This window comes from Arvicola amphibius, chromosome 3, assembly GCF_903992535.2.
Source record: "Arvicola amphibius chromosome 3, mArvAmp1.2, whole genome shotgun sequence".
NCBI lineage: Eukaryota > Metazoa > Chordata > Mammalia > Rodentia > Cricetidae > Arvicola > Arvicola amphibius.
In genome coordinates, this window is record NC_052049.1 from 165,560,479 (window position 1) to 165,586,393 (window position 25,915).

The following is a 25,915-nucleotide window of genomic DNA, read 5'->3' on the forward strand; positions in this document are numbered from 1 at the left end:
AGAGAGCCCTCATGTTTTTAGACATTACTTCTAACTTGTGATGTATTGGAAGGAACTTTTCCAGGGACAGAATGGCTTATATTTTACATACATGCATATTTAATATTTGCACATGTGTGTAGACATACATGTAAGTAAAAAATGTACAGTTTAGAAAGGATAGCTGGTTCATTGCTTAATTATTTTAATCTGCTATCTAAGAAAGATTTTTTTTACTATTATCTTTACTTTTTTTTTTCTCCTTTAGATTACGAGAGCTTATTGGTCAAAAAAAGACTGGGGACCTGGAGAGAAAAGACGAGCCCAGCAAAGACAGCCATCAGCAGGCTCTAATTGACCAGAGATACTTTCAGGTACTGAATAGCTGATGAAAAGACTGGTGTTTGTGGTGATCCTTGATTTTAATTGCAGTACAGTTTGCTATCACTTGGTAAGGAATGTTTGTACAGACAGCTCTTGGTATCTTTGGGGATGTGGTTTCTTGATACTCATGGATGCCTGTAGCACCTGCCTGTACACCATGGAATGGTTTGCGAGTCGGGCAAGGGACTGGAGATTGAAACACAAACACACACACACACAGAGAGAGGGGGGGGGAACCAAAAATGCCCCCTTTATTGTGTTCCAGGGCAGCTTATATAGGGCTCTCCGAGAGAAAGAGAGAGAGAGAGAGAGAGAGAGAGAGAGAGAGAGAGAGAGAGATCCATATATTCCATATATGGCCACGCCCTAGCTCTCGGGATTTTTCAGCTGCCAGCCCACCAGAAACCACTCCCCTGCCATCAGGAACTCATGAGGGTCTCATGCCAGAGCAGCTGCAAGCATAGGAAAACAAGTTGTTTATTCCAGCAGGCAAGGGGTCATAACAAATTCAGGGTCTGAGAGTCTGTAGTCTCCAACAGATGCCTAAATCTGCAGAATTCCTTATAGAATGGAATTGTGTTGTGGCTTGAATGTGTGTTTGAATATGTGGTCTTCAGCCATTTAGAAAGGTTTTGGAACCTATAGGAGGTGGAGCCTGTTGGTGTCACTGGGATCAGGCCTTGAGGCTTGATAGCTTGGCCCCATTTCTTGTTCACTCTTTACTTCCTGAGTGTGGATGCAGTGTCACCTTCCAGTCCCCAGCTCTTGCCACCATGCCTTCCCTGCCTGCTGCCATGTCTTTCCATGGACTGTGCGCCTCTAAAACTGTGAGCCAAAATGAAACCCCTTCTCCCATAAATTGCTCTTCTCAAGGTATTTCATCACAACAGAAGACTAAGACACAAGAGTATTTTCCTATAGCCCACCCACATCCTCTCTGTAATAACTACTATTATAATAACTATAATAGTACAGTATAAACACTATAACAATATTAAGATTTTTTATTCTTTACCAATGTAAACAATTTGCCCTTTTTGTTGTTGTTTTAGGATTTTTTTGTTGTTTTTTGTTGTTGTTATTGTTTTGTTTGTTTTTTGAGTCAGGGTTTTTCTGTGTTGCTTTAGAGCCAGTCCTGGAACCAGCTCTTATAGACTAGGCTGGCATCGAACTGACAGAGGTCTTCCTGCCTCTGCCTCCCAGTGCTGGGATTAAAGGCGTGCGCCACCACCATCTGGCTTGTGCCACAGCCGCCCAGCTGCTGTTTACCCTTTTATTGTTCCATTTGTTGATGCTGGTATTATTATGTAACTAAATCTTCAAATCTTTGCATAGCTTTGATTTGTTTTAAGTTATCTCTTAAGTTGGGATGTTTAACAACACATTTATTTTGTGGACAGTGCATTTTACTACTGACATGTTATGAGGAAGTACCCTTAGGAGCTGTACTGCTATGGTCCTCCAGCCATAGACGGTTGTTTTTTTAATTTTCTTGAGAGTAAAGCTTATCTCCCTCTCATTGTTCCTAGTTGGCCTGAGTCTATTCTTACCTAGTCACAAGATAGAGGGGCAGGTTTCTCTTGCTGCCCCTTTCTTCTCCATTGTGATGTTCACATATGGCTCAGTTCATCTTTGCTATGCGGCAGACATCTTCTAAAACTTAATGATCCCCTTTAATAGTACCATGCTTGGACAGCAGATAGGTCTGCTAATATTGCCCATACGTTGATGGTGAGTCATTAGAGCTCTTCTTATGGCAGTTGAGTGAATTTCTGTCTCTGTGATGGGGATGAATGGGCCTGATTAGCTCTGCTGGGACTTGGCCATGTGGCGGCAGCAGAGTGTAAATAGTGATCTAGACTACTTAAGAACTTTCTCCCCCTTTGGCTGGGCGTCGTAATGCACACTCAAGAGAAATAGGCAGGTGGCGAATCTCTTTGAGTTCGAGGCCACCCAGAGCTGTTATACAGAAAGACCCTGTCTTGAAAAAAAAAAAAAAAGCAATTTTTTTTTAAGGACCCAAACTGGCTGCACTCATTTTTATATACAGCCTGAAAGTATGCGTGCATATATCCAAACATGGTGTGAAGGGCATGAAAGTGCCCTGTGATCTTCTGACCATCAACTCCCGGCATCTTTCAGGTCACCCACTACCTTCCTGACCTTTGGTGTCAGGGAAGAGAACTATCTCCCTGTTTTGATTCATAACTTGGAGAAGAATGTGATTTTTTTCTTTTTGTTTTGTTTTGTTTTTTGTTTATTTGAGACAGGGTTTCTCTGTAACCTTGTAGAGCCTGTCCTGGAACTTGCTCTGAAGACAAAGTTGGCCTCAAACTCACAGAGACCTGTCTGTCTCTGCCTTCCAAGTGCTGGAATTAAAGGTGTGCGCCACCACCGCCCAGCAATTTTTTTCAATTATTTGATAGTAATACATGAGTTTACAATAGAAGCGAAATGTCAAAACACAGAGCTTCAGAAGTTGGGTTCTGAGAGCACCTGTTTGCTCTAGTACCTCTGGGTAGACGAGGACAGCAGTGTTTCTGCCCCACTCTGGCAACCCTGTGCAGACACTCTCAGAGTCCAGTCTCAGGTAGTTAGAGTGTTTGTTAAGAATTATCGGGGGCTGGAGTGATGGATCACAACCAGAAATGTAAGAATTATTGGACTGGCTGGCCAGGACTTCTCTGTAGAATGTGTGGGGCTTAATGAGTAACTATCTTTATTTAAAATTCCAACTGAAATCGTGAAACAAATAGAAAGCTCCCCTTAATACCTTACTTCGCTCAACTATGAGGAGACAGAAATGGGAATCATTGAAACTTAGACAAGAATGTCTAGATGGTTATTATTCTCTGTGGATTATAGTAGACGGTAACTGCTTTCAAACCTGAACTATTAAAAATTTAATCAGTTTTCCTTAGAAATTGTACAACTATGCTAATGAGACCGCATTACCCCAATGTTTTAGAAACATCTGGAAATGATGTCGTGTTGGCACCTGATGCATCCTTTCCCTACCTCAGGCGTCAGATTCAGACATTTTAACCACAGATACTGTCCATGGTTACAGGTGCTGTGCAGCATCAATTCAATTATTCATAATCCTCGAGCTCCAGTGATTATTTATAAACAGAGCAAGGGAGGAGCCCAAAACTTCAATAAAGATATTGTTCAAGATTGTGGATTTGAACATCTCGTTCCTATAATAGAAATGTGGGCAGATGAACTGGCATCCTTAAAGGTAAGCAGTTGAGTGTTCTTCACACGTTTTGAAAATCTTTTGGACTTGGCTTTTCTTGTTCTTTAACTATAAAGCTAACGATACTTTTCTAAAATTGGAATATTACTGCTTACATATTTTGTTCATTTTGTTTTTGAGACTGAGTCTAACTGTGTAGTCCTGGCTGGATTGGAACTCTCTCTGTATAGAGGCTGGATTTGAACTCATAGATATCCACCTGCTTATGCCTCCTGAGTGCTGCAATTAAAGGCATGTGCCACCATGCCCAGCCTTCATATTTCCAATCCTGTAAGTTTGTTGCTATTGTTAAGCTTGCCTCCTCTAAAGTTCTACCATAGCAACTGTGTAGACTTTACCTCACTGAGAATCGGCGGTGGACCCACCTTTGTAGTCTAAGCTCTTGCCTGTTCTGCCCTTTCCCTCCTGCTGATGTCTTGCTGAGCATGTCCTGACCTTTGCACATGCTCAGATGCCATGTTGTAACCTTAGTTTCTTCTCAGTTGGGATTGTTTGTTCTGTCTTCACATTTCATTTTTCCTTCTCAGAACTGAGTTTGTTTCTGTGTTTGTCTAATTGCTAGAGAAGGTGATAGTCAGCAAGCAACTGGGAAATGAACTGTACTTTCATTTGATTTATAGATCATTGTATATTCTTCATTGTGTAATTTGAGTTCATTACATTTTTCTTGATTAGTTTATTGAGAAGTGATTTGCTATAAAGTTAACAGTATTGCATTTCTGTGCCTTTTGAACTTTAGATTTTTTCAGTAACTAATATCATACAGAATTCTGCTGTAGTTAGTGAAGATATGATTCGGTGACAGTATTTGTCAGCATTTTGTCCTCATACCCGAAGAACCTTGTAAGAGCGAGTGACTTCTTGGGAACAAAAAAGTTTATTTGTTCGTATATGCCTCAACAATCTTGATGTACATGGGTGCTCAATTACTATCCAAATTGTTCAGAATAGCTACAGTCCCAGACAACTAGAGGTGCTTTTTATTTGCTTTGTTTTGGTCTTTTTTTTAATAGATTCTTTATTATACACACACACATATATATTTTAGTTTCTTGAGACAGGGTTTCTTTGTATAACCACCATGACTGTCCTGGAACTCACTTTGTAGATCAGGCTGGCCTCGAACTCACAGAGATCTTCCTGCCTCTGCCTCCCAAGAGCTGGGATTAAAGGCGTACGCCATCACTGCCTGGTATTTTTGTTTTTGTTTTTGTTTTTGAGACAAGGTCTCTATTATGCAGTCCTGGGTGTCCTGAAACTCCTGTGTAGACCAGGCTGTCCTAAAACTCTGCCTCTGCCTTCCGAGTGCTGGGATTAAAGGTGTGCACCACCATCACCCAGCTTCATGGTTTTGTTGTTGTTTGTTTTTTAATTTATAAAATCTTATCTGTATAAAACTCATGAAAGAATCGTGGCAGTCAGCCTACATTTTATTTCCTTTTTTTCTTTAGAACTTGGACAAAGCTGCCTAATATAAACATTTTTGTTTGAATGACAGTGCTGGGTTAATATTCTATATGTCTGAGTTTCTCTAGTTTGTTTCTCAGAAAAGGCTGAAATAGAGATTGACTTGTGGAATCTGTCATTTCCCGCTCACTGCTTGGCAGAGAGCTCTCTGTAGGAGGTAGCAGTGCTAACTACTGTTCTCCTTTTCAGAAAAGTTAGACTAGAAATAGCCCTCGTCTTTCCAGCAGAAGGGAAAGACTAGATGAGAAAGGTGACAAAGGCAAGAACCAAATTAATAGGCACAGTTGTTTTTCTATGTGTCAGATAACAGGGAACGTGTTGCAAAAATGTGAACATAAAATTCAGACTAATTGGTGAGATGAAATAATGCTAAAACACGACATTTTAAATAACTATGGCATATATTGCTAGGAAAAACTGAGTGCCATAAAGATGGACACCTGTGGTAAGGGAATGAGATGTGACTGGTCCTCCAGGGTCTGCTAGGAGAGGTCACTCTGGTCACAGCGTCCAGGAAAGGCTTACAAGAGCGCTGAGTTCTTGTCACTGTGTAGTTTTCTGAATAGGAGGAGGCAAGAAATTAGCTTTATACTAAGGACGGCCAGGCTGTGGTGGCACACACCTTTAATCCCATCTCTCAGGAGGCAGAGGTAGGTGGATCTCTGTGAGTTTGAAGCCAGCCTGGTCTACAGAGGGAGTTCCAGGACAGGCTCCAAAACGACAGAGAAACCCTGTCTTGAAAAAAAAATTATTGTAAGGACACCTGAGGCCATTGACTAGAATTAGCTTCTTCTGCCATTGAAGTAGTTCATGGCCTTTAGGAATGCTTCTATTATTTATCATACAGATTCAGAATCCAGCTTGGAGAGTACATGAATCCCTTTGGTGTCTCATGTGGAGTTTTTTTATAATGTAGAACTTTCCAGTTTTGGGCAGACATATTCCCAGTTAATATTTTTTCCTTAGGTCTGATTCCTGACTTAAAAGAGAATGATGGGTTTGAGAGATGAATGGAAAAGAGAAATGTAGCAATACATACTATTACTACACGTTTGCCTATTTATTTTTGAGACAGGCCTCATTATACAAGTTTGACTGTCCTGGAATGTACCTTGTAGATCAGGCTGACCTTAAATTCACAGAGGTCCACTTGCTTCTGCCTCCTAATGCTGAGATTAAAGGCATGTACCACTAAGCCTGGCCTTATTATATGTTTTACTTTCAGTGAACATATAATTATACATCAACAATTCTCAGCCATGCACGTTTTACTTACCCTACTGTGGTATAGAAATCCCAGATTATTTCTCTTATCCAGCTCACCCTGACTGCTAGCCATCCTGTCTCCATTCCTTCTTACTCAAGCTTTTCTCAGGCTTTGGGAACCACTATGTGTCTAACCTTTGAAACTTTTACCTATAAGTCAGAATATGTGGTATTTGTGTCTGTCTTATTTCACCCAACGTAATGTCTTCCAGTTCTGTCCATGTTGCAGTAAATGACAGATGTCATACTTTTTATGGCTGATATCATCATATACATGTGCATGTTTGTATCACACATACACACATTATTTCTTTTTAGCCATTCATCTATCGTTACACTCCTAAATTGATCCCATATCTTGGCAATTCTGAGTAGTGCTTCAGTAAACACGTGAGCACTGGCATCTTTTAAACATATTTTATTTGGATACATATCCAGATGTAAGATTGTTAGGTTATGTGGCAGTTTTCTTTAGTTTTTTTTTTAGGAATCTCTATGTACTGTTTTACATGATGGCTATACAATTTTCATTCCCATCAATAGTAAATGCAGGGGATTCTCAAAAGAATTATGGTCACTTGTATGATTTCATTTACATAAAATGAAAAGTGTAAGCAAATCCATAGCAGCAAGTAGTGGATTAGTAGTTATAGAGGTTGGAGGATAATAGAAAAGGACTTTGTGGGTGTGAGATTTTTTTTTCATTTTTTTATTACATTATATAATTTTACAAATTTTCACCTCCTCCCCTCCTCCCATTTCCCCTCCCCTCCCCCGACTCCCCTCCCCCTCCCTCTCCAGTTCAAGGAGCAGTGAGGGTTCCCTGCCCTGTGGGAAGTCCAAGTTCCTCCCCCATCCATCCAGGTCTAGGAAGGTGAGGATCCAAACAGACTAGGCTCCCACAAAGCCAGTACATACAGTAGAATCAAAACCCAGTGCCATTGTCCTTGGCTTCTCAATCAGCCCTCCTTGTCAGCCACGTTCAGAGAGTCCGGTTTGATCACATGCTCCATCAGTCCCAGTCCAGTTGGCCTTGGTGAGCTCCCCTTAGATCAGTCCCATTGTCTCGGTGAATGGGCACACCCCTCACGGTCCTGACTTTCTTGCTCATGTTCTCCCTCTTTCTGCTCCTCCTTTGGGCCTTGGGAGCTCAGTCCAGTGCTCCAATGTGGGTCTCTGTCTCTATCTCCATCCAGCGCCAGATGAAGGTTCATATTCATCTTTTTGGGTCTGGGTTACCTCACTCAGAGTGGTGTTTTCTATTTCCATCCATTTGCATGCAAAATTCAAGATGTCATTGTTTTTTACCGCTGAATAGTACTCTAATACGTATATATTCCACACTTTCTTATCCGTTCTTCCATTGAGGGGCATCTAGGTTGTTTCCAGGATCTGGCTATTACAAATAATGCTGATATGGGATTTTTTTATTTTTAAAATTTGTATGTGTATGAACATTTTGACTGCATATGTTTGTGCACCACATGCATGTCTGGTTCCCATGGAGGTCAGAAGGGGGCGTCAGACCCTCTGGAACTGGAGTTATGGATGGTTGTGAACCATCATGTGGGTACTGGGAACTGAAACTGGGTCTTCTGAAGACCAACAGGAGTTCTTCCTGCCAAGCGATCTCTCCAGTCCTAGGTGTGGGACTTGTTCTTGGAAGATGGATAGGTTCTGAAATTAGATAGTGGTGGTATTTTGTACCACTGTGAAAAGATGAGAACCATCAAATTTTGCTAGTAAAGATGAGTATTTTGATATGTACATTTTATCTCAAAGGTCCTACAGAAATATTTAAAGCCTAGGCTAGGGATGTGGCTCAGGGGTAAAGTATTTGCTTTGTGTTTGTGAGGGAGGCCTAGGCTATCTCCAGCACTGATAAAAAAAAAATCTAAAAAACAATAGAACTACTTAAATAACATTATTGCTTAAAGCATTTAGACTTCTTTTAAGTTGGCAATGGTATTAAAATATACTGATGATGATTATATAGCTATGTATTTTTAGACCACCTTATTACTGTTGTTAGTGTTACAGTACAAACTATTTTGTAACCAATAATGCATGTAGTTTCTTTTATTGTAAAGGATTTGTATAAGTCCTTAAAAATACTGGCAGCAGCACTGGTACCTTGGCATAATTTAAAGAAACCGGATGAAAATGAAGCTCTCAAAGTAGAAGACCTGTTGTTCATGGTGGATGCCATGTTGGAAGAGGTTGAGAACAAGAAGGAGGTAAAACTTGATACTTACATAACTTTCCATTTTAAAATTTTTTATATTAAATTTTCAGTATTATTTCAAATTGTAAACTATCTTTTCACCTTCTTCTTGTAGAGCCCCAACATGCCAAACTTTCAAACTTTGCAAGCTATCGTTTCTCACTTCCAAAAGCTATTTGATGTGCAGTCTTTAAATGGAGTCTATCCCCGGATGAATGAAGTGTATACCAGGCTTGGAGAAATGAACAATGCCGTGAGAAACCTCCAGGAGCTCTTAGAACTAGGTGATGACCCTTGTCATTTTTGGCACTGATTTAAGAACTATTCTTAATACATTAACAAAAAATAGGTGTGGGCTTTTTGTTTTGTTTTGCTTTAACAGTGTTGCCTTGCTCTCACTGTAGCCAAAGCTGATCTCCAACTCCTGATCTTTTTCCTTCACCTCCCAAGAGCTCCAGTTGCTGATTCTGTGTGTGCACCACCACACCCCACAAAAGTCCTTTTAATTAAAAAGCAAAACAACAACAAAACCACAAAAAGGAAAAACAGGGATAGGAATATAGCCTAGTTGGTAGAGTGCTTGCCTAGCATGCATGAACTCTGGGTTTGATTCTCAATACTGCATAATCAGGGCATGGTGGTGCACATAGAGAATCCTTGTACTCAGTAGATGGAGGCAGGAGGATTAGAAGTTCAAGGTCAGGGGCTGGAGAAATGGCCCTTCTGTTATGAGCACTTGCTGTGAGATTATAAGGACAGAGTCTGCATCCCATCACCCCTGTAACAAGCCAGACATCTCCAAATTTCTTTAACTCCAGCTACAAGGAATCCAACCCCCTTTTCTGGTTTCCATGTGTGTAAAAGGACTTGCATACACATGCATACATGCACACACATACATACATGCATACACACATTCAGATCTTTTTGTTTGTTTTTCAACAACCACCATGTGTAATCACCCTGGCTGTCCTAGAACGTGCCCTGTGGAACAGGCTGGCCTCGAACTCAGATCCACCTGCCTTCTGCCACCACCACCTGGCAAGTATTTTTTTAAAAGTTCAAGACCCTGGCTTACAACAACCACCCCCAGACAGGGTTGGAAAATGGCTCAGTAGTCAAGAACACATTCTCAGCAGTCATGAGTCTAGACTTCTGATCCCAAGCTGGACATGCTCTGAGGAAAATGGGGACAGATTGTTGAGGCCCACTGGCTTCTAGCCTAGCTAAGAAAGTATGAACTCCAGGCTCAAGGAGGTAGTGTGTGTAGTGTGTCTTAAAGAAATAGGCAAAGGGGGATAGAGGAGGACACCCAATGCTTTCTTCTAGCCTCTGTGTTTTCCAAGGTACACACCCCCATATACTTACACAAACATGTAAGCTAATATAAATAAAAATTAATCCTTTTCTCCACCAAAATAAAATTAGTAACTGAAGTAGGAAATGTTAGATGAGTGTAATGATTTTGGAAATTCTTTTTTTTAATATTTTATGTTTTCATTTCTCTTTTACAGACAGTTCATCCTCGTTGTGTGTGCTAGTCAGCACAGTTGGAAAATTGTGTAAGATAATTAATGAGGATGTGAACGAGCAGGTTAAGCAAGTCTTAGGACCTGAAGACCTACAAAGGTATATGTTAGAAATGTATCCAAAATGTTTCAAGTGCTGAGAAGTAAAGACTTCCAAAGCTTTATAAGTTACTTATCAGGAGTGACATTTCTTTTGAGACAGCATCTAGGTGCCCTGAAATTCTTTGTAGACCAGGGTGGCCTCGAAGGCAAAGAGCTCTGCCTGTCTCTGCCTCCAGAGTGTTGGGATCAAAGGTGTGTGTCACCATGCCTTTCAAAAATAACTTAATAGCCTTAAAGAGTCATACACCCTTGGAGGTGGAAAAAAATGTCACGTGTACTCAAGATAAAAATTGTCGAGGCTTATAAACTCACATTAGGGCAGCTGGAGACTCTAGCAGAAACTCACTCCCAGGGGAAGTTACAGAGAGAGAAATTAAAGTCTTTATAATCTGTTCCTGAATTGGACTATAACCTATACTCTTTCTAGGACACTACGAAACTACTGAGTCATTACTAATCACGTACTTTTTTGTTTAGAAGATCAATATTAAAGATTTTTAAGATTAATATAAAACTAATATAAAACCTAATATATATATATATATATATATATATATATATATATAAAAAATGGGGCTAAGGCAGATGTGTAGCTCAGTGGTAGAGCTTGTGTTTACGAGGCGTGTAACTCTGGTTCTCTCTCTAGTAACCCCCACTCCAAAAAATAATCCCCCCCAGACAGTGAGGCCTTCAACAACTTTCAGCAAACTATGGGAACACACACACACACCAACCCCTCACATCATCCATATATTCTGCAAGTTTTCCTGGAAGAACCCTTATATAACCTGGCAGTGGAGTCTTCTCATATTTAATGTTTTTCCCTTGGTTTCTCCCCTCCTTTCCACTGTTTTTCTGATGACTGGTACTTAACGTTTAATAGCATACTGGGTAGAGAAGCCTGTTTTTAGCAAATATTCTAAAGATGATTTTTAAAAAAATAAAAGGAAAATGGTATTAGGGTGAATTAAGATCTTGAAAGGATTGCTGTAATTGATCATCACATTTATATTCAATTTAGCAAGTTAGTTTCTTCTCACTCTGAAAGTGTTTTGTCTGCAACTACCTGTTAACATCAAATGCAAAAACCCGAAGTTGGAAGCTTTTGTAAACTGTGTATTTTTTAAATAGCATTATCAACAAATTGGAAGAACATGAGGAATTTTTTCCAGCATTTCAAGCTTTTACTAATGATCTTCTTGAAATCTTAGGTAAGATCTGTTGATGGTGGCTGACTCTCTTAAGATGTCAGTGGGTTTGAGAGAAGGGTGTCTTTAGACACTGGGCTCCTGGTTACTTTAGGTGTTTGGTGGAAAGTGTAGAAAGTCATAACCACTTTTCAGAATTAATCCTAGCCAATTAGGATTAATTCTCAGAACAGAAAAAGACAGCTATAAAGAGATAGCAACTATCTCTTTTCTTTTTAAATATTTATGTGTATGACCGTTTGCCTGTATGTATGTATGGGCAGATGCCTGTGGAGGCCAGGTAGGTGGTCGGATCCCCTGGAACTAGAGTTACAGACAGTTATGTCTTGTTAGTTCAGGGAACTGAACCCAGATCCTCTTACAAGAGCAACAGGTACTTTTAACTGCTGGGCTATCTCTCCAGCCCTGTGAGACTATTTTGTTTTGGGGCCTTCTCGTTAGAAATGGCATATTCTGTGAGACTCTTGGCTCTGTCATTGTGACCCTACTATTAGAGATGTGTCAGGATAAGGGAAAGTACTTGCTTTCTCAGTGAGCAGGAGCTGTAGAATGTGAATTCTGGCTAAAGCTCACTGAAATCTGATGCCTTAGAAGAAAAATCAAACTCAGAAGGAAGCCTCTGAAGAACCTGAACTGCTTTGTCTGAAAATGCAGACCAGAACCAGCCATGTCCCTGAGTTTTGTTCTGGGGGTGCCACACACTTCTTACTGAACAGATCTCCCAAAAGAAGGGCTGAGAGCACTCCATTCTGAGACTAAAAGGATCAAGAAGGAACACTGTGTTCCTTAAGAAGAAATCACTTCCCAAATCCTTAAGTGGAGACCCAGAAAAGAGATGCGTTGTCTGGCTAGGATGCATGTTGGGACCCATGTTGGCTGTACAGATTTAAGAGGTACCAAGGTATCATAAGTGCAGCCAGCTGGATGTGTTACCAAGGCTTTGCTGATGATAAAATCAATGCCATAGTCAAAGGGAAAATTTCAGATGCTCAATGAAACACCTGTGTGAGGCAGTGGACACCTACAGCTAGCTGATCTTGGAGAAGACTCCATGTGTGTGAGAGCACTCACTGCTATTGCTGCCCTAGGGTTTGAATTTTGTCTGTGAAGACTTTCTTATTTTTATGAGCTTTTCACTAGAAAAATTACTCTTTTTATAATTTGTATTTTTTCTATTACAGAAATTGATGACTTGGATGCCATTGTACCTGCAGTAAAGAAATTAAAAGTACTTTCATACTGAAAACAAATTAAATCATTTTTACGGTGTAAATTGCATTCTTAACATCTTAACTATTTTAAAGGACTGATCCTGAGACAAGATTCTAAAATGTATCAGTCCTCAGAATTCATCCTCTTGCCATTGGGTCATTCTCAATCCATATAAGTTTTAGTTGTTGATTATTTAATAGAAAGTAGCTGCTAAGTTATTAAAATAGTACAATGACTTTAGATCCCTTAATCACTTCCTAAGTAATGCTTGAGTGTTTTAAAATGTAATGGTTATTTTAAGGTAGAGATTGTGCATAACAAAAGAGACTAAGGGATATTTGTAAATTATAGATACTTGTATTTAAGTTCAAGGCTTAATGACTTTTTGGTCAGAGAAAAAAGAATGTCAATTGCTTTCTAAGCCCAAACAAAAGGAAGCCACTGCCTTCCAGGCAAGGGCTAATGGGCATATTCTATTAAGATACCTTTCAAAGCAGAAAGGTAGTGTCTTTGTATTAAGGTAGGAAGTTAATCATGAGTGAAATAGATGATTAGGTAGAAGACTTTTCAGAAAAAAAAGTGTTCTTATTTGCAATATTGATGTAATGTACTTTTATAAAGAAATAAAATCACAAATAAAATTTTTGTAAAGACTTTCCAGATGTAAGTGTTCATAGTGGCGACATGTATTGCTTATAAATAATGAGTCATGTTATTTCTTTGGCCATCGATTCCTCCTTACTGCATTTTATGTAAGAGTCCTGTTCTTACTGATTTCTGCTTATTCTCTATGCTCTGTATTCAGTATGATGAGGGGGCAGTGTTCTGCATGACATCCATGAACACAAGCTACTCTAGGCTACCCCATGTCCTTCTTTAAAGATGCCATTCCTGCTGGTTGATATGAATTATTGTCATAAAGTGTTTCTAGGAAACACCATGGTAGTATGGAGAGTGCCAAAAAACAGGCAGGTTCTTTCTTACTTTAAAATTCTTTGCTTTCTTAACCTGTAGTTAAATTTTTAAATACTAACCCAGTGGTTCACAACCTTCTGAATACTGTGACCCTTTCAAACTGTTCCTCATGTTGTGGTAACCCCAACCATAAAATTATTTTCATTGCTCCTTTGCAAGTGTAATTTTGCTACTGTTATGAATCATACTGTCACTATCTGTAATTTTGCTACTGTTATGAATCATACTGTAACTATCTGTGTTTTCTGATGGTCTTAAGCTGCAGTGAGGAGTAAGCAGGCCTGCTTTTCCTCCGGCCCGGATCCCACACGGCTAGCTTTACACCGAAATAACAACACACAAATTGTATTCAGTTAAACACCGCTTGGCCCATTAGCTCTAGCCTCTTACTGGCTAATTCTCACATCTTGATTAACCCATTTCTAATAATGTGTGTAGCACCACAAGGTGGTGTCTTACCGGGAAAGATTCAGCATGTCTGACCTGGTGGCTGGCTTCATGGCGACTGACTGACTGACCAAAGCGTCTGCCTCACTGCCTTCTTCCCAGCATTCTGTTCTGTTTACTCTGCCTACCTAATTTTCTGTCCTATCAAAGGGCCAAGGCAGTTTTTTTTTTATTAACCAATGAAAGTAACACGTAGACACTCCTCCATCATTAAGCAAACCCTGTGAAAAGGTTGTTAAACCCCCAAAGGGGTCGTTTCTCACAGGTTGAGAAACCACTGTAACTAGCCTATAATCTAGAATGTTTAGATGGATTCATTAGAAAAAGCATTTGGTTATTCATTTTGAATTGGCAAAATTACTCTTAAGAAATTTCTGTGAGGAAGTTTGGAAGTCTTTTTAAAGATGTTAAAGAATTTGCTTTCATTATTTTTTAAAAGCGCGCGCACACGTGCACGCATGTTTGTGTGTGTGTGTGTGTGTGTGTGTATGCATGCGTGCACATGAACATATCATGTGCTGAGTGCAGGTGCCCTCAGAGTCCAGAAAAAAATGCTGGATCCCCTGGAGCTGGAGTTACAACTGGGTGTGAACAGCCCCATGTAGGTACTAGGAACTGAACTCTGGTTCTCTGCAAGGGCACTATATGCTCTAAACCACCGAGCCATTTCTCTAAGCCAAAGGTTGGAAGTCTTGACAATGTGTGTAATGTGTATATGTGCGTATGCCTGTGTTTGAGGTGGGTTGTCCTGTATTCCAGGTTGGCTTTGAACCTACTATAGCCAAGGCTAACTTTGAACTCCTGAACTATTTCCACCACCCCCAAGTGCTAATATTATAAGCATGTGCCACTACACCTGGCCTTAACAATATTTGGGAAAAAGAAGAAATATAATTAAAAGATTATAATAGGCAGCTAGAGAGATGGCTCAGCAGTTAAGAGTGCTTATTCTTGGGCAGTGGTGGCACACGCCTTTAATCCCAGCACTCGAGAAACAGAGGCAGGTGGGTCTCTGTGAGTTTGAGGCCAGCTTGGTCTACAGAGTGAGTTCCAGGACAGCCAGAACTGTTACACAGAGAAACCATCTCAGAAAAACAGAAAACAAATAAAAAGTACTTATTCTTGCAAAGGGTCCCAGGTGCCCAGCATCCATGTTGGATGACTCAACAACTGCCTCTACCACCAGCCCTAAGGGGATCTGGTGCCTCCTGCCTCAGGCCTCCATGGGCACCTGTATTTATATAATAAATTTTTTTTCATTATATTAATCTAAATTTTGGTGGCTAGTTTTAATCTCATAATTAGCTCTTAGTTCAAAACAGAAGTTTTTAAATCCTTTTCCAGAGGACAGGAGGGTTTTGGAGGTGCCTCAGGCCATTAAGGACAGTCACACTAATGCAAATAGTTTAGGCCCTTGTTATTATGTCTACCTTTACTCAATTTTAATTGTTTAAACCTATAAAGTACTACAGTTGTTCCTGGTTTATATATGAAATTTGAAATTTATGCCCTGGCAGTGCTGAAGCATGCATGGGCAGCCCATACATGGTGGTTCTGTTGAACTTGTCCATATTGGGTTTCATGGTCTAAGTTGATGAGGATGACTGACCAGGTCTCTTCCTCTGGTTTATGTATAGAACTATCTAAATATAAGCATTCAAAACACACATTTTTTGAAAACAATTTTGATGTGTAATTAACATAAAAACTACAAGGAATGTAAAATTTGGTAAGTTCTGGTGTATATCTGGTGGTTTGAACGAGAGCATCTGCCACAGGCTTAGCTATTTGAACACTTGATCCCCAGTTGGTGTCACTGGGGAAGTTGGGAGGTGACGTCTTACTGGAGGAAGTACATCACTAGCAGGCTATGATATTTATGATCTTGTTCTGCTTCCTGTTCATTCTCTTGCTCGTGCTTGCATTTTATGTTGTAAACTTGACATTGCTTCTTGTCACCGTGACTGGTGCTGGCTGCTGTACCTCCCCACCATGATGGACTCCTATTCTGCTAGAAACGTAGCCCAAATAAACGCTCTTCTGTAAGTCACTGTGGTCATGTGTTTTATCACAGCAACAGAGTATGGTCTTTTGCTATTGAGCCTTTAGAATTTGCTCAGACTTTGTGATTTGAGATGGTTTAAATATATTCCATATACTACTTTAAAAATTGAATTGCACAAAAGAATCACTATTATGGGTACATTTTGCTATTGTGTTATTGATTTTTTTTTTTGTCTGCTTGATTTGTCAGTCTAGGAGATACTAAAGTCTCTATAAATTTGCCAAATTTTATTCTATGTATCTTGAGCCCATTTTCTAAGTACATATAAGTATAATTGATATATTTCTTAATATCACTCTTTATTGCTATTCATGTTCACTGCCTTGAATGTTATTTTGTTCTTTTTGTTTTCATCTATTATTATTATTATTATTATTACAGTTTTGTTTTGGAACTTACTATGCAGCCCTCACTGACTTGGAACAGATGGAGGTCCATCTACATCTGCAAGGTATGTACAACCCTGCCTGGCTTTGTTCATTTTTAGTTTGTATTATGTATGTGTGCATACACACACATATGCCACAACATGTATGTGGAGGTTAGAGGATAATTTTCTGTCAGTTCTAGGTTCTGGGGACTGAACTCAGCCTTTACCAACTGAGCCATCTCACAGCCTGGCTTTATCTTAATAACAACTAATTATTTTATTTATTAACTTTTAAAATATGTATACATTATAAATATCAGTATAATTTAAATGATTATAAAGTTAACACCCATGTAACAACCAAGAAATAGAGCACATAGATGGCTATCCCACACCTAAGTTCCTGGAGGTCACTGTCATCCTGACTTTTATGTCAGTCACCTCCTTAGTATTTTAAAGAATTGGGGATTTTTCATGAGCATGCCTGAACCAATATATGTGCCTCTTTTTTTTATAAACATGGAATTATAGTATCTATGCTATTTTTAATGTTCCTTTTGTTCACTGTTATGATTGTGCTGTGCACCCATGTATGTTAGGCCTAAGCCATCCGTTCTCATTGCTATAGAGTATTCGCCTTTCTGTTGTGCTGAGGATTGGCATCTGAGAGGTTTCTAGGTCTCAGCTATAGTGAACGATGCTGCTATCAGCACATGTCCTTATGCACATATGCAATATATATCTAGCATATATAGCTCAAACCGAAAATGCTGGATCTCAGCAGCAATTGTTTCTATGTACATAGAAAAAAATCAGTATCTACTCTGAACTCTATACAGTTCCGCAATTAGGACTGCATGTGTTCTTGTGGGTGTGAAGAAGTAAACTCCCTGAACTGGGTTAATCAGTGAGATACACGCAGTTTAAAAGGAGGGGGAATATATATCATCTACTTTAGAAGCTAATGGTAAGACAAAGACACACAGACTCAGAAATGCCTTCTCCCTTTACCATATAGGATGTGCTATTCAGCCCGGCACTAGCCAGCATCTGCTTCCTTCATGTCGTCAGCTTCTGAGTGTCGAAGAGGAGGGAGAGTGGTTCAGGAACTTCCTGTGAGTACCAACTGAATGGTTTAAGTTTTAAAATTCTTTTAAAAAATACTTGAGACGACACTAGTTGGGCATGGTGGCGGACGCCTTTAATCCCAGCACTCGGGGGGAGGGTGGGCAGAGGCAGGCAGATCTCTGTGAGTTCGAAGCCAGCCTGGTCTACAAGAGCTAGTTCCAGGACAAGTTTCAAAGCTACAGAGAAACCCTGTCTTGAAAAAAACAAATAAAAAACAAAAAAATACTTGAGACAAAGTACTGTACTGTGTGGCACCCAACCCTAAGATTATCCCGAGGAAGGAAGAGAAGGGATGCTGGCAGTGGAGGGCCTCCTTACGCTCCTCCACAGCTCTTGTGAACTGTGTTGGACTTGGAGGCTGTGATGACCCCATGACCAGGCCGAAGAACAGCACAGAAGTTCCCAGTGGACATCTGGCCTGGGGTTAATTGAAAAATGGGGCTCAGGGAATCCTGAAGATCAGCAGGAGAGACATCTGGGGTGGCTGTCTTCTGACCACTGGTACGTGGTAACCCAGAACCAAATGTCATGTGATATGGAACTCTGGGGAGATTCTCCTGCTGGCATCTGTCCCTCTCTAATGTCAGAGACCTTGCCATTCATCAGTACAAAGTAAGTGAACTTGAGGCCCAACATGCTTTTTACTACTCCAAAGTCTCCTTCCTCAGCAGGTGCAGGCTATTACTCCTGGCAGTGCCCAGCACTCCTGGGTGCCTGGTGCATCTCAAACCTCTGAAGCATCCCTGGACATTAGCCATGCATTACAATAGCCACTGCCTTCTTGGGGTCCTCTTTACCTTGCATAGCAACTCACTCACTGAGCAGTCCAGCACATTCTATAACATGTGGGGTTGAATACCAGCATCCTTTTCTTAACGTGGTGTTTGCTACTGTTCATATAAACAGAATAGAACGTTTTCTTGGACATACCCTTTTCATTTTTGAAGCAACATGTTTCCTTTGAAGCAACATGCATAGTTGTACTTTTATTTCAAACTATTGGTTACTATTCTAGATTCTAACAGTGTGCTTCACTTGTTACACATGAGCTCTTCTGGCCATCCTGTGTTTTCTGTAATGTTTTCTTGTGTGTCCCTCTCTCCTCACTGGGAAGTGGTTACTTTTCTTTACAAAAGCTCCTTCAGTACTGATTTGGAAGTTTCATATTCCAGTTGTGTTTTTGTTGCTTTATTTTGTTGGTCATCATAAAATTTTGAATATATACTTTGTTATCCAGTAGACAGAAGCCACATTGTACATGAAAACTTAATATAAGAATTGCTAACCAATAAAAGGTGTTTGACTACTGAAAGGGGAGGTGATGAAGGAAGAGACTCTTAAGAGTACTGAGCAGCAATTTGAGAAAGCAAACACTGCCTCCCAGAGCTAAAGGAGAGCAGACAGGGAATGAAACATAGCTAAGCACCTCTGCTGAGCTGATTTAGACCTCAGAGGCAGCTGTCAAGGGGACCACTCAGTTCACTTAGCTAAGAATCTTAAAATGGCAGACTGTTGCTAACACAGAAAGCCATGGCTGTGGTGGCAGACCCTGAGAACATGAGCTACCAGTAAATTATGCCCCAAAACCATTCAGCTAAAGAAAACTGTTCATCAGAGAAAAGCTTGCTGTCTTCCTTCTCTCTCCTTGCAGTTGCCCTCTGTTGTTCAAGTCCAGTGTCAATGCTACTTTAGAGATGACCTGAAGCTGAGTGTAAGTAACTGTCCAACCTCACGTTGAGAACTCACGCTCCCAGGCACTATTTCTACAGCCATGGCCCTCTGTCTGCAATGGTCTGCCATACATCCATGTATATGTCTATTTGTAGGATGTTTTGTGTACATATGGAGGTTGGGAGGTGTATGTGTATGTGTAGGTATAGGTGAGCCCAGTAGAGGGTATCAGATCCTCTAGAGCAGTGGTCCTTAGCCTTCCTAATGCTGCGAACCTTTAATACAGTTCCTCATGTTGTGGGGACCCCAACATAAAATTATTTTCATTGCTACTTCATAACTAATTTTGCTACTGTTAGGAATCATAAATATTTTCTGATGGTCTTAGGCAACCCCTGAGAAAGGATCATTTGCCCCCCAAAGTGGTTGCAACCCACATATTGAGAACCACTGTTCTAGAGGCACCCAACATGGGCTCTGGGAGCTGAACTCTGGTCTCTGTAAGAGCAATATGTACTCTTACTCCTGAGCCATCTCTCCAACCCTAGTTTTATATTTTTGTTTTTTTTTTGTTTTTTTTTTTTTGAGACAAGATTTTTCTGTGTAGCCCTGGCCATCTTGGAACTTGCTTGTAGACCAGGCTGTCCTTGAACTCAGAGATCTGCCTGCTTCTGTCTTCCAGGTTCTTGGGTTAAGGTGTGCGCTATCATGTCTTCCAGGTTCTTGGGTTAAGGTGTGCGCTATCATGTCTTCCAGGTTCTTGGGTTAAGGTGTGCGCTATCATGTCTTCCAGGTTCTTGGGTTAAGGTGTGCGCTATCATGTCTTCCAGGTTCTTGGGTTAAGGTGTGCGCTATCATGCCTCCTGGATTTTTAAGTTTCACTCATCTGTAGTTTTTCCCATGAGGACTTGAATACATTAGCAGCCTAACTGGTATGTCTTTCTTGCTGATACTCTGCCTCCATCATTCAATTTGATATTCCCTAAGCTTCATGTCTTATAGTAGCAACCTTAAGTGTGAATTTTGTACTTGGCTATCAAAGCTCCTCAGAGTTCCAGGTTCTAGACCAATTTTCTAGTTTTGGGAGAGTTTTCACACCAGCTTGGCTCTGTATATGGTCAGACCCTCTCTCCAATCAGCTGTTCTACATACTGCTGCCACCTGGTCTGTATGCTCACATGGTGCCTCTCCTCGGTGTATGCTAACATTGTTTCCCATGCTGTAACCTCCTTTAACTCCTACACACTGCTTCAGTTCTTCTCTGTAAATCATCACAAGAAATGTCACCGTGTTCATTATTTAACTAGGTCTATTTGTTTGAATGAGAATGTCCCCATAGAGGTTTTAACTCTTGGTCACCAGTTGGTGGCGCAGCTTGAGAGATTTAAGAGGTGCAGCCTTGGTGAAGAAAGTATTTCACTGGGATCCAGCTTTGAGAGCTTGAGGTCTCAACCTACTTGTCACCCATTGTTTTTGGTTTGTGCTTTCAGTCCAAGGAGTGAACTCTTGGCTTCCTATTCCTGCCACCATGCCTGCTGCCATGCTGCAGCCTGTCATTATAGAACCCCTAGAACTGTTAGCTAAAATGAACTCTTCTGTAAGGTGCTTTGGTCATGGCAGCTTATCACAGCAACAGAAAAGTGAGTAATATACCAGGTAGTCATGGGTGTGGGGGACTGGTAGGCTTTCCCCTTTCTGCCACTATCAGTTTTAGGGTGGGTAATATTTATGATATGTTCCTTTCTCTTTCTTTTTGCTGCTTTCCCTTGTCTATTTAGGAAGAAATAATGTCACCATGAGGAAAGGTGGGTGTCAATTGCCATATTTTATTGTGAGAATTTGTTATTTAAAATAGAAATATCAGGCTGGGAAGTTGGCTCAGTCATAAAAGTAGGTGTCTTACAAATACAAGAATCTGAGTTTGAGTCTCAGAACTCAATAAACATAACAATAATACTGATAACAAAAAACAGGTGTGGCAGTACAGCTTGTGTTCCCAGCACTAGGGAGGCTGGAGATTTGGGTCCCTAGAGTTCACTAGTCAGCCAAGCTAGCCTACTTGATGAGTTCTGGGCCAGGGAGATCCTGTCTCAAAGAAAAAAGTGGGGACGGGCATCCTCTAGTCTCTTTTTACACACGTACATAACACACACAAGAGAAATAGCTGCAAAAACTTTATTATGCATCAAGTAGTCTACGGTTCAGTTGAGATACAAACTAAAACATGTAGTTGCTTAGCATGTGACCTAGTAGAGCTTGTAAACACCACCAAGAATTGTTCAAGTGGAAAGTGCTACACAGGAAGAGGCTATTGCAGTGTGGATTGGCCATTGGAAAAGATGACACAGTATCTGGACTACTCTGTTCTCAGGATGCTGCTGAACACACATCTGCACAGGACTATAGCAGCAGAAACCAAAGACCAGGCTGTCTCACATTTGGCAGGTGAGTCAGAGCTATAAATATTACACACTATAATAAATACTGTTGTTTTCTTTTATTGAGACAGAATCTTGCTATTTAATAACCCAGGCAGGCCAGCCTTAGCCTCCCAAGTGCTAGGATTACATGTGTGAGCCACTATGCCTAGTTGGAATGTTGTTGGGTTTTTTGTTTTTGTCTTTTTGAGACCCAGTCTCACTTTGTAGCCTTGGCTAGCCTGGAACTCACTATGTAGACCAGGCTGGCCTTAAACTCAGAGGTCCATCTGCCTCTGCCTCCCAGTGCTGGGTTGAAAGCCGTGTGCCACCATACCCAACTCTGTGGCCATTCTTGAGAAGAGCATCAGAGAAGGGTCTGCAAGATGGCTCAGTGGCTAAGGTGCTTTGTGGTGCAAGCATGCCCAGAAACAAAGGGTTAGAACCAACTCTGTCACAAAGTTGTCCTTTAACCACATGTGCCGTGACACATAAACACCTCCTGCTCTCATCATACACAGAATAATAATAAATAAAAAAGAAAAGCATCATTGAAGACAACAGGAACATGGCAGGCGGTATTGCCTGAATGGGTGAAAGATAAGGGTATGGCCTTGACAGTCACCCAAGAAACATAAGAGAACAAAAAGGCCGGTCTTACAAACTGAAATGTGTAAAAGGCACTTGTTTAAATATACAATTTACATATTTTCCTTTTAATATGTATATCAGGGTGACTCAGTCCTACTATTCTGAGATAGCTAAGTTTCAAACTTATCTGTGAGAACAACAGAAAGCCCCCACTCCTCCTGGGAAGTGACTGTTCTGCAGCCTCCAGCACCCAGAGTTGAGGTGTAGACCTGGGGTTAGGATTAAAGCTTCCTATGGAAATAATGCCACATGCCAGAGGTTTGTCCCTAGGCCTTCCCGGAGCAGTAAACTTAGAGTGAGACCCTACGTATTCTAACACTGTCGGCTCCAAGTCAGAACCAGGGGCAAATGTCTAGGCTTACAAGCATCACAGGCATCAGCCAGAAGGGCTTTGGCAGTGTTAGCTCTGGGCAGTTTTGGGTTTGGTCACTTTATTTCCACAAAAGAGTGCCCTCCTTTGGTCAGAACTGCCCAGGATGCTGGTAGCTGCTCCAACCCAACCCTGTGTTGGAGACGGGGCACTTTTCTTGCACACCCTTTAGGCAATCCTAAATGAGATGTGAACAATTACCAAAGTGAGAAATCACTACTGGGGTTTTGGTGCTTCATTAGACACAAATACCACAGTTTCTTTCTGAATTTGAACTAATCGAATTAACAGAGATAGTTCTACTTTTACATGATCCATTACTATCCAGTCATGCAGTTAGAGTTGATACAGCATACACATCCATCAAACATATGTTCTTATTTAAATAACAAAATACACTCATACACTTTGTAACATATTGGTGATAGCACCCATCGTCAGCTCCTGGGCTGTCCGTCTGGAGTCAGCTCGTACCTGTAAGACAGTCGGGTTTGGACTTGTGTTAGTAATGAGAATGTGGGGCTGCAGCAAGACAAGCAGCATGCACGGTTTCCATGGAGACGGCAGAACCCAACTGTCTGGGAGTTGCTGGCCAGGATTAATTCTACAGTTTCAGAGGACCACAGGCAGACCTATAGTCCATAATACCTGAGTAAAAGGGTTACTCTGTCTCCTTTTGTTAGAAACCAAAGCACTGAAATAATACTGAAAGGAAAAGAACTCTAGAGACCAGGGCAGCTGCTGGAGATAGTGTCCTCCATAGTTAACAGGGATAAGGAGAAGGCACACTTACCACTGTGAAAAACCCTTAATCAGATCTTCTTTTGATAAGTCAATCAGTACCTACAATCACAAATATTAGCACTGTGTTAAATGGGAACACTTTGGAGTAAACTGGGCTGAGCATGAAGGGTCTCAGTTTTCAGCAGGGTATTTTTTTTTAAAAAAAAAAAATGTATCCTTTGAGAATTTTATACATGTATGCAATTAAATACAATCATACCCACACGTGCCTCATTTCCCTTCTCCAGCTCCCACTAGAGCATTGCCATATGCCCACATCCCAGCATCATGTTCTTTTTTTTTTAATAACCCACTAAATCCAGTTAGTGCTGTTCATATGTGCATAGTATGGACCACAGGCAACAAACCTACCAGCAGCCATGCCCAAAAAGAAGAATGAGTCCCCCTCCTCCAGCAACTATTAACTACCAAGAGCTCCTCAACTATGGGTGAGGCTCTCTGAACCCCTCCCCCACCCACCCACCCATCAGGATATTTCCCTTCATCATGGAGCCTTTCCAGAAAGAATGCAAACACCAGAGTCGGTGTTCTAGAGATGACTGCCCTGCACTCAGGAGGCAGAGGCAGAATGAGGCCAGCCAGGGCTACACAGTAGGACTCTGCCTCAAAAACAGAACAAAAGCTCTTCCTGTTTGGGACAGGGGCATCTTCCAGAATTACAGATATTTTAACTTTCAAGTTTATGGCTGTTATAAAGACGAAAACTTCCCCCATAAAAATGAGCATAATACCATCTGCTTCAAAGGCAGAAAATACTGCCAGTTTCATAGAAGTGGGTGTTACAGAGACTGAGTACAGAAGGTAGTTATTAAAATATAACTACAGTACTGGACAAACGGAGTATTCTTGACACTCCTGAGATTATATTTCCTCTTATTTTAAGTAAAATTCTTTTAACACAGAAACCTTGATCTAATGCAATCCAAGTTTTATTTAATGATTTATAAAAATAGGTAATACCAAAGTAGATGCCACATACTTACAAAAAACTGAATTTGGATATTCTCAAGGTTGCTAAATAATGTTTATACACTAGTTTATATTTCTATGTTAGGTCTGAAACATATGTGGTGTAGGAGGTCCTTCTGTATTTGTGTTGTTTTCATTGGTTATTAAAGAAACTGCCTTGGCCTAGTTGATAGGGTGGACCTCAGGTAGGCGGGGAAGACAGAACAGAATTCTGGGAAGAAGGGCAGAGTGGCAGCCGCCATGGTTCTCTTGCCCAAGACGGACGCTGGTTAGACTCATGCGGGTAAGCCACAGTCAAGTGGCGATACACATTAATGAAAATGGGTTAGATCAGGATATGAGAGTTGGCCAAGAAGAGGCTAGATATAATGGGCCAGGCAGTAATTTAATTAATACAATTTTTGTGTGGTTATTTCAGGGGTTAAGCAGGCCAGGCAGCAGACACAGCCCTTGTCCTCCTACTACATATATGAAAACAAAAAGTCCTCGTGAGGAGGCTGTCCCTCCTTACGTTCAGCTCTTAAAATTGGAATGATTCCATCAGGTGCTAGGATACAAGGAAGGAAATAAATGACAGCTACTTACTCTTCCCAGCTCCTTTCTTCTGTGTGAGCCAAGAGGCCTACTGTTTTTCACTGCAACATCCAGTGACCTCTTCTGTACTTCTTCCATAGGAACAAAAAATTCAAATCTTTAAAAGCCAAAACATTCAAAGTGAGATTTATATGTAGTCGCTTTTGCAGAAAACAGTTTCTTTTACTTCCCACTAAAACAAGAGCTTTCAGCAGTTCACAGAGTCAGCACTGGCTCCTGGGCTCCCAGGTGACATGTCATCTAAATCCATGAAGTGCCAAGAGACTGCTTGTGATGAGCCTCAGAGAGCTGCTGTTGGGAATGTGCTGTGTCCTGACTCTACCCTGACTGCTGTTTCATGGCTCTCATCTGCACCCACCCAGCGGACACCTCACCCCTCTCTGTTCTGACAGCAGAGGGGCAGGGCAGGGTGCTCATGAGGTAGGCTCACTGGAGCTGCATGCAAAATGACTGTGTCCTTCAGAGGACTGTGTACCAGCCTTGTGTAATCAGCCTCATCAGAGAGGCACCTGGAATCTGACTTCTGGGTTTCTATCTAGGGTGGGGTTTGTTCAGTCTGCCTTCAGATAACCCTGGCTTTCATCCTGTTGTAATTTTTAGAGAGAGTGAGTAGCAGATTGTCTTGATAGTCAGATGCTCCCTCCTGTGTTCTTCTATAGCCATTTTAACATCTTTGTATATTTGTGTCAGAGTTCCCCTTCAAGGCAGTGCCCACTTGTGTGGCTGTGGATGGTGTGGCTGGCAGAGTTTTGGGTGAGCCTTCTTGCTGAGGACAGATAGAGACTAAAGAGGACTCGATTTCAGCCTTTTAGAGTAGTTATGAT

The 25,915-nt window shown here is 41.0% G+C and overlaps 2 protein-coding genes and 1 long non-coding RNA gene across 5 annotated transcripts in view; 2 read left to right on the top strand and 1 right to left on the bottom strand.

Annotated features, from left to right (window-relative positions):
- The window catches only part of Cep70 (centrosomal protein 70), a 52,372-nt gene extending 39,085 nt beyond the window's left edge, over window positions 1-13,287 (top strand). For all 3 annotated transcript variants that reach the window (XM_038324020.1, XM_038324018.1, XM_038324019.1), the window contains 7 exons: window positions 248-353; window positions 3,434-3,604; window positions 8,446-8,592; window positions 8,695-8,863; window positions 10,094-10,208; window positions 11,342-11,421; window positions 12,600-13,287. In XM_038324020.1, coding sequence (XP_038179948.1) covers window positions 248-353; window positions 3,434-3,604; window positions 8,446-8,592; window positions 8,695-8,863; window positions 10,094-10,208; window positions 11,342-11,421; window positions 12,600-12,661 — 850 coding nt within the window. In that variant the 3' untranslated portion in view covers window positions 12,662-13,287. The remainder of the gene's footprint in view (window positions 1-247; window positions 354-3,433; window positions 3,605-8,445; window positions 8,593-8,694; window positions 8,864-10,093; window positions 10,209-11,341; window positions 11,422-12,599) is intronic.
- Window positions 13,288-16,393: 3,106 nt separating this feature from the next.
- LOC119810808 lies at window positions 16,394-19,496 on the top strand. The gene is made up of 3 exons (XR_005284799.1): window positions 16,394-16,568; window positions 17,506-17,602; window positions 19,267-19,496. It is a non-coding gene; the product is annotated as an uncharacterized LOC119810808 (long non-coding RNA).
- A 3,563-nt stretch (window positions 19,497-23,059) lies between these two features.
- The window catches only part of Esyt3 (extended synaptotagmin 3), a 46,136-nt gene continuing 43,280 nt past the window's right edge, over window positions 23,060-25,915 (bottom strand). The window contains exons 22-24 of the mRNA XM_038322604.1: window positions 25,083-25,188; window positions 23,518-23,567; window positions 23,060-23,198 (exon numbers count right to left, since the gene is read on the bottom strand). Of these exons, the coding sequence (XP_038178532.1) occupies window positions 23,162-23,198; window positions 23,518-23,567; window positions 25,083-25,188 (193 nt within the window). The 3' untranslated portion in view covers window positions 23,060-23,161. The remainder of the gene's footprint in view (window positions 23,199-23,517; window positions 23,568-25,082; window positions 25,189-25,915) is intronic.